Source organism: Sapajus apella, unplaced genomic scaffold (genome assembly GCF_009761245.1).
Source record: "Sapajus apella isolate SASKATOON/1434 unplaced genomic scaffold, GSC_monkey_1.0 scaffold22, whole genome shotgun sequence".
In the NCBI taxonomy this organism is placed as follows: domain Eukaryota; kingdom Metazoa; phylum Chordata; class Mammalia; order Primates; family Cebidae; genus Sapajus; species Sapajus apella.
The window spans coordinates 4,630,402-4,637,468 of record NW_022436962.1 but is presented as its reverse complement, the minus strand read 5'-3'; the positions used below and the strand labels follow the sequence as shown (position 1 = coordinate 4,637,468).

The window sequence follows — 7,067 nt, the reverse complement described above, 5'->3', positions numbered from 1 at the left end:
TGTGTGCCCGTGTCCCCTCTGACCTCACTGCCCTTCTGTGTGCCTGTGTCCCCTCTGACCTCATTTCCCTTCTGTGTGCCTGTGTCTTCTCTAACCTCACTGCCCTTCTGTGTGCTCGTGTCTCCTCTCTACCTCTTTAGGCATGTCTGTCTGCCCCATGAAACAAAGAACTTTCTAAGGGTAGGGATTCTCTTCTTTTGGTCTCACCCCTCAGTCCATCCTCCTCTGGCCTTATAAGAGTTATCTCTCAAGACTATCACTTCTTCCCAACACCACTGTCCCAGAATGACAGCCCCCCATGCCCTCCCTGCCCTCATCCCCAAGTCACTGCTCTTCTCCTTGCCCCTAGAGGACCGGAGGCCTGTTTGGACAGGTGGACAACTTCCTGGAAAGGACCAACTCCCTGCCCCCCGTCATGGCCAATCAGCGACCCCTCCAGTTTGCTGAGATAGAGATGGAAGAGCTGGAGTCACCTGTCTTCTTGGAGGATTTCCCTCAAGATCCACGCACCAACCCCCTGGCTCGTGCCAATACCAACAATGCCAATGCCAATGTCACCTATGGCAACAGCAGCCACAGCAACAGCCATGTGCTTTCCAGGTAGTGGTGGCCACTGCCATTCCTGGGTGCAGACGGACTGGGAAAGGACGGGGAGGACAATGTTAGCGGGTTCCAGACCGGCTTGGAAGAGGGTACCCCAAAGTTGTAGGGTGTCATTTGCTTGCCTTTGTGCCCTCATCCATCCTGAACTTTAAGAGGCTGACCTGGACTGCAGAGGGTCCTTTGGCCAGCAGGGGGAAGCCTCACGTCATGTCAGTATGGCCCCAATGCTGAGAGGTTCTTTAATTCCATCGTCCTCAGCAGGTCTAGGAGGTGAGTCCTATTGAGCACGTGATAGGTTAGGAGAGGACCTTTGGTGGCAGCACATACCACAGAAGACTATGGACGATAAGGTTCCATCATTGGATTCAGGTTCCAGGGAGATCCCGCTGTGCTGTGTGGTCCCCATCTCACTACCCTTAGGCTGTACACTAAATATAATCTGTGATTACGTAAGTGTCATGGAAAACAGCAGAATGAGGGGAGAGCATCTCAGCAGTCATAACTTAGGGACTGGGCTCCAGGCAGAGTTTCTGTTCCAGACAGGAGGTCAGCTGATTGGCGGTCTCTCTGGCCTGGAAAGGCTAAGTCTCAGGCCTCAGGAACAAGCAAGACAGGGCAGTGGCAGCCACTTCTCATGGCCAGGGCTACCTGCACCCCTTCTAGTCACAGAGATCCTTTAAATTCAGCCCACAAGACTTGAAGGGTGTACGTACCTTTGGGTCACCATGGTGCAAGGTGATGTGGAAATACGGAAGTGTCAGACCTGGGCCCTGCCCTGAGGGAGGTTGTAGTCTTGTTGGGTGATATATTATGTGATATGATAGGGACCAAATAATCACAGAGGCCGGGCATGGTGGCTCATGCTTATAATCCCAGCACTTTGGGAGGCCAAGGCAGATGGGTCCTTTGAGGTCACGAGTTTGAGACCAGCCTGACCAACATGGTGAAACCTTGTCTCTACTAAAAATACAAAAAAATTAGTCAGGTGTGGTGGTGCATGCCTGAAATCTCACCAAATAATCACAGAGGCTCGGTGTCCTGAGAGTGCAGAGCGGGTATGGACCGCCACGGGCTGGAAAGACCTAGAACAGTTCTCGGCCTTGGCTGTACATTAGGTAATCTAGGGAGTGTCTGCAAATCCCAGTGCCTGGGCCTCACCACAGACGCTGGGTGTGGGAAACAGCCAGCACTCATCTTTAGAGCTCCTCAGGTGACCCTTTGCGTGGCCAAGGTGGAGAAGCAGTGTCCTAAAGGCTGGGAGACTGCAGCTGGGCCTTGGAAGATGAAGGGACTGTGGAAAGCGCAGAGGGGGCCACTGAGCAAAGGAGTGGAGTCAGGAATGCACCGGCCTCCTTCCTCCCAGACAGTCAGGGCCGGCTGGGGCACAGTGGTGGAAGTGCCAGCCTGGAGTCACGGCTGCCGTACTAGGTTGGCCTTGCACGGACTCTGAGGGAAAAGGACATTTGGGGCCACAGAGGGGCAGGGATGGCGAGAGAACTAGCAGCCTTCTCTGGTTCATCCAGCCTTCTTCCATTTCAGTGTCCACTGTGAAATGGAGTTCCCGGAAGAGACAGAGACACCTGCTGCCAGAGCAGGAGCCCCTGGCCAGCCCTGCAGGGCCCCGGGTCAGTCCCTTCTGTGCATCTAAGAACCTTGGGTCTTCTCCCAGAGGTGTCTGAGAAGCCCCACTCTTTTCTTAGAGGCTGGGAACTTGGCTGGGGGGCTGGTTTGGGGGCCTGTTATAGTGGCAACCATCTGGGCCCTGGCATGGGAAAACCGTCAGGGTCAGCTCCTTGTCTGGGTGGGAAAGCAGGGCACCATCTAGGTGGCTGAGCGAGGTGGAAGGGGGAAAGCCTGTGCATGTTAAAATGCCCCTCTGCAGCCTCCCAGGAGACTCACCCTGCCCCTACACCATCCCCAGCACAGGAGTGTCCACACTGCCCCAGGTCCCTGGAAGGGCAGCCCCTGGACGCACTGGCATCTTGACTCTGGGGCCCTTCAGCAGATGATCTTGCAGCCTCCTAGTACGCCCTTGACCACTGCGTGTCAGTGGGAGCCCCAGGGATGCTGGGGCCAGTGGCAGTGAGGATACTGCTGTGTTCCCCAGCACACATTCTCTAATGTGTGCACACCCAGGGACCACAGAGGACCAGCTTGGCGAGAGACCCTGGCCCTTATCCCCTCTCCCAGATGCTCAAGAACAGAGACCAGGGCCAGTAGAGTTGGGGCAGCCCTGCCTGGCCTGGAGTTGGTTGGGCCTCATTATGTACCCATCCCCTAAGACACCTTCCGCAGCCCTGAGAACCTCAGAGAGCTCGCAGAGTTCGGCTAGCTGGCCAAGCGAGCCTCTACTGACTTGGGGCTCCTGGCAGAAGTCAGCAGCCCCGCTTATCCTTGCCCCATCTTGCCCACAGGACCCCACGGCAAACCCTGTGTGGAGAAGCTTCAGGGACTGCTGACCCAGAGGGCAATGCCCAGAGGCCAGGCACCTCCTGCCCCCTGCCAGGTAACGGGGCAGAGGCCTGGGAACAAACTCCATACAGAGGCCCTGTCTGGCCTGATACTTGGAGTGGGACCATGACCAGGGAAGGCTGTGGCAGCAATGTGTCCAATGGCACAGAAGGGATGGGATCGCTGCCTCCTCCCCTTTCTGTGGATCTTAGTTGATTTGCCCTCAGATGATCTGGAATTTTGCTCACTGGTGGGCTCCAGCGCCCCCATGGGGGTCTTTGCTTTTGTGCATTTGGAACAGTGCCCCAGGGCGGGGTCCCCCATGCCTGAGGACAGGAAGAGCTCTACAGCAGGGTTTCTGCATGAGGAGACCCCCCACGTCAGGAGCGCCAGAGAGAACACTTCCAGGCGCTCAGCACCAGCTACAGCCCTGCTGATCCAAGAGGTGAGCCGGGGCTGGGATGCAGCAGTGGCCACACTGAGCGGTGGCCCTGTGACAGCCTGGCATGGAGAGAGGGGAGGGCCAACAGAGATGGGTCCCCAAAGGCGGCTTCCCAGGAAGCCCCTGCCCAGCCTCCTCTCCTTCCTGCAGGCTCTGGTTCGAGGGGGCCTGGGCACCTTGGCAGCTGATGCAAGCTTCATCATGACAACAGGCCTGGCCCTGGCAGATGCCTGCCAGATGGAACCAGAGGAAGTGGAGGTCCTGGCCACAGAGCTACTGACAGGACGAGGGGCCCCAGAGGGCATGGCCAGCTCCCTGGGATCCCTGAACCTAGGGTCTTCCCTGGGCAGCCTCGACCAGCACCAGGGCTCCCAGGAGACCCTTATTCCCCCCAGGCTGTGAGGCCCACACAGCATCAGCAGGGCTCAGAGCTGGCATGACCAATGGAGGTGGGGAGGTGGCCGGGGTGGAGAAGGGCTGGCCCGCCGCAGCAGCCTCCCTCCCTCTCAGCAGCTAGATGCATGGCCTGAGGCGGGGTGGTCAGGAACCGCCTCAAAAAGTCGGGAGGAAGTAGCTGGACAGGCCCTGCCTCACCAGCAATAGGCATGATTGGATGGAACTTCTCATGTCATTCAAAAACGCCTGGTCAGTGCCTGTGTGTGTCTGGCCCATGGCCACTCCCACCAGCAGGACATTAAAATCTCCACGCCTGTGACACTGGCATCGGGCCTCTGCTTGTCCCCTTTTTTGGACTCTTCTACACTCATGCTTCCCCCTCCCCAGTCCCTTCCCTAGGAGCCCTGCCCATGGGCTTGGGAGACTGGGCCAGAGAGAAAGACAGAGGGGCCATCTGCACTTTTTTCTGCATGAGGCAGAGAGGGACCTGTTGTAGGTTCTCCCGGAAGTCCACAGCCAAGTCCACTGACTGAGGCCCAGCAGCCCCAGGAAGGACTGGTGGCCTCAGAAGCAGCCCCATACCCCAGGTCACACCATGGCCCAACATCTTCGAAGCTATGACCGTGTCTCATTGGCCAGAGTCCACTGCCAGCACAGCCTCCCAGAGCCCTCAGCTGCCCCGGTTTATGGCCTTGAATATCAAAGTTCTGCATTCCCCAGGGCTCCTCTTAGCCACGCCAAGTAACAATGAGTAACAATGGCTGCTATTTACCAAGTGCCTCCCGCGTGCCACCTTTGCACTTGCTCTCAGGCCAGGGGCCACAATACGTTATGTTTACAAAGCACTGTCATTTACAATATTCATTCTACTGCCACCCCGACTGTGCAAGGTAGGTGCGGATTCCACGTTAAAGACAAGGCGATGGAGGCGCGCAGAGGTGACGGGACAGCCCTGGGGTGCACAGCCAGAGGCAAGGTCAGGACTCTGCGCCAGGCCCTCTCTGTCCCTGCAGCATCCTCCCCCTTCACTGGACTCTGCTCTTCTCACCATTCTGTCATTAAGCCTGTGCCAAGTGCCTAGTCTGTGGCTGTTGCTGTGGAAACCACACGGGCCTCCCCATGCAGCCTCCTGGCGAACCCCAGGCAGCTTCTGGGCTCCTCAGCCACGCCTAGGGCATCAGTCACGCAGGGCAGGGACACTCACACTCTCAATGCACTGTGCATCCCCGCCCCCAGCCTCAGCTGGGCCCCAGTGCTTCCTAGTTCATCAGTACAGCAATCTCAACTCCCTTCTCTCCTCGAACCCCAACACCAACAGCTAGCTCTGCTGCCTCCTCCCCAAAAAATAGAAGCTATCTGGAGGTTCCCACCTCAGCTTCTGTCCCCACACTGATGAAGCCACCTGTTTCTGCTGTCTCATTCTTCTCCTTCCCTTCTGACCCACTGGATGCCAGGTCTCTCCTCCTGCCAGCTCCTCAGATTCCACCCCAGCCCTTATCCCCTCTCTGCCTCTCCACAGGCTCCTTCTAGCTGCATGGAACATGTTCCAGGTGCCTCCCTCGTAGCAGACTGACCCTGCAGCCATCCTATTTCTCTCTCGCTGTCTATCCATCCTTGCATCCATCCATCCATCCATCATCTATGATCTATCATCTGTCAACCTATCTCTTTCCATTATTGAGGGCCAAACTTTTTTTTTTTTTTTTTTTTTTTTTGAGATCGGGTCTCACTCTGGCACCCAGGCTGGAGTGCAGTGGCACAACTCGGCTCACTGTTACCTCCACATACTGGGTTCAAGCGATTCTCCTCCCTCAGCTTCCTGAGTAGCTGACTGCAGGTGTGCACCGCCACGTCTGGCTAATTGTATTTTTAGTAGAAACGGGGTTTCACCATGTTGGCTAGGCTTGTCTCGAACTCCTGACCTCAAGCGATCCGCCCACCTCAGCCTCCCAAAGTGCTGGGATTACAAGCCTGCGCCACTGCGCCTGGCTGAGGATCAAATTTCTTACCTGGGTGGTCTTCTTGTCCACACTTCTGTTTCTCCTTCCATTCCCATTTCTCCCTTCCAGGCAATCCGTCTCTGCCCCACCCATTCTCTGAAACCATGCTCACCAACTGTCTGGCTGCTAATCCACTGAGCTCTGACATCTTTTACCTTACTTGACTTGAATGCAGCATGAGATACGATTTACCCCTCTCCCTGCCTGAAATTCCCCCCAAGTGCCAGATCTCCCCTGGAGTGTTCCAAGTTGAAGCTTCTTTGGAGTTCCCCCTTGGCCCACTGACCTCTCGGGTAGACTCTGTCTCCTTGACCCTTTCTTCTGATGCGGTACACGTTCATATCTTAGTTGCATGTATGTGCCGATAATTCCAAAATCTGTATTTCTATTCCACATCTCTCCTAAGCTCCAGATCTCCATATCCTGCTCCTCCCAGACAACTCTGCATAGATGTCTCATTTGCGCCTAATGCTCACTTTGTCCAATGGTGGCCTCTTATCCTTTCCCCAAAGCCTGCTACTCCTCTGGTTTTGCCCGTCTCAGAGAAGCCCACTCCTTATTCAAACCAGAAGTCTGGCAGTTGATCTGGACGCCTACCTCCCTCTCCCACCGTGCCCCACAGATTCACCCTCCAGTACCTCTCACACCTGTCTCCCTTCCCTTCATCCTCGCAGTCACTCTCCTGATACACCACCATCATCTCGTGCTTCATCCATTGTGACAGCCTTTGAACAGGTCTCCCAGCCTCCTCTTTTCTCTTCCTCCCCATCTGTCTCTGATCTTTCTAAAAGGAAGAACCAATCATCTTATTTCCTTGCTGAAAACATTTATTGGCACCCCCAAAACCCTCCGAATAGCAAGCAAAATCCTTGCCTGGGCTCACAAGCCTCTCCCAGGTCAGACCCTGCACAAGCCTCCTGCTCACCATACCCAGAGGGAGCTCTCACCTCTGAGCTCGCATGTGCCATGCCCTCTGGAAGCGTCCTGAGCCCTCCACCTGACTGACTTCTAGTCGCCCTTCAAACCTCAGCTTTGCTATTGCCTCCTGCAGAAGGCTATCCCTGAACACCCCCAAACGCTCTGTAGCCTGGCCCAGGAATTTGGCCACCATCTCTTACAGTAGGGATTGTTACAGTAGGGATTGTTACAGTGGGGATTGTTACAGTGGGGATTGT

The 7,067-nt window shown here is 55.9% G+C and overlaps 1 protein-coding gene across 2 annotated transcripts in view; it reads left to right on the top strand.

Moving 5' to 3' along the window:
* The window catches only part of CACNA1S (calcium voltage-gated channel subunit alpha1 S), a 76,699-nt gene extending 72,457 nt beyond the window's left edge, over positions 1–4,242 (top strand). For both annotated transcript variants that reach the window (XM_032288683.1, XM_032288684.1), the window contains 5 exons: positions 350–600; positions 2,143–2,228; positions 3,018–3,109; positions 3,356–3,499; positions 3,647–4,242. In XM_032288683.1, coding sequence (XP_032144574.1) covers positions 350–600; positions 2,143–2,228; positions 3,018–3,109; positions 3,356–3,499; positions 3,647–3,898 — 825 coding nt within the window. In that variant the 3' untranslated portion in view covers positions 3,899–4,242. The remainder of the gene's footprint in view (positions 1–349; positions 601–2,142; positions 2,229–3,017; positions 3,110–3,355; positions 3,500–3,646) is intronic.
* The last annotated feature ends 2,825 nt before the right edge of the window (positions 4,243–7,067 follow it).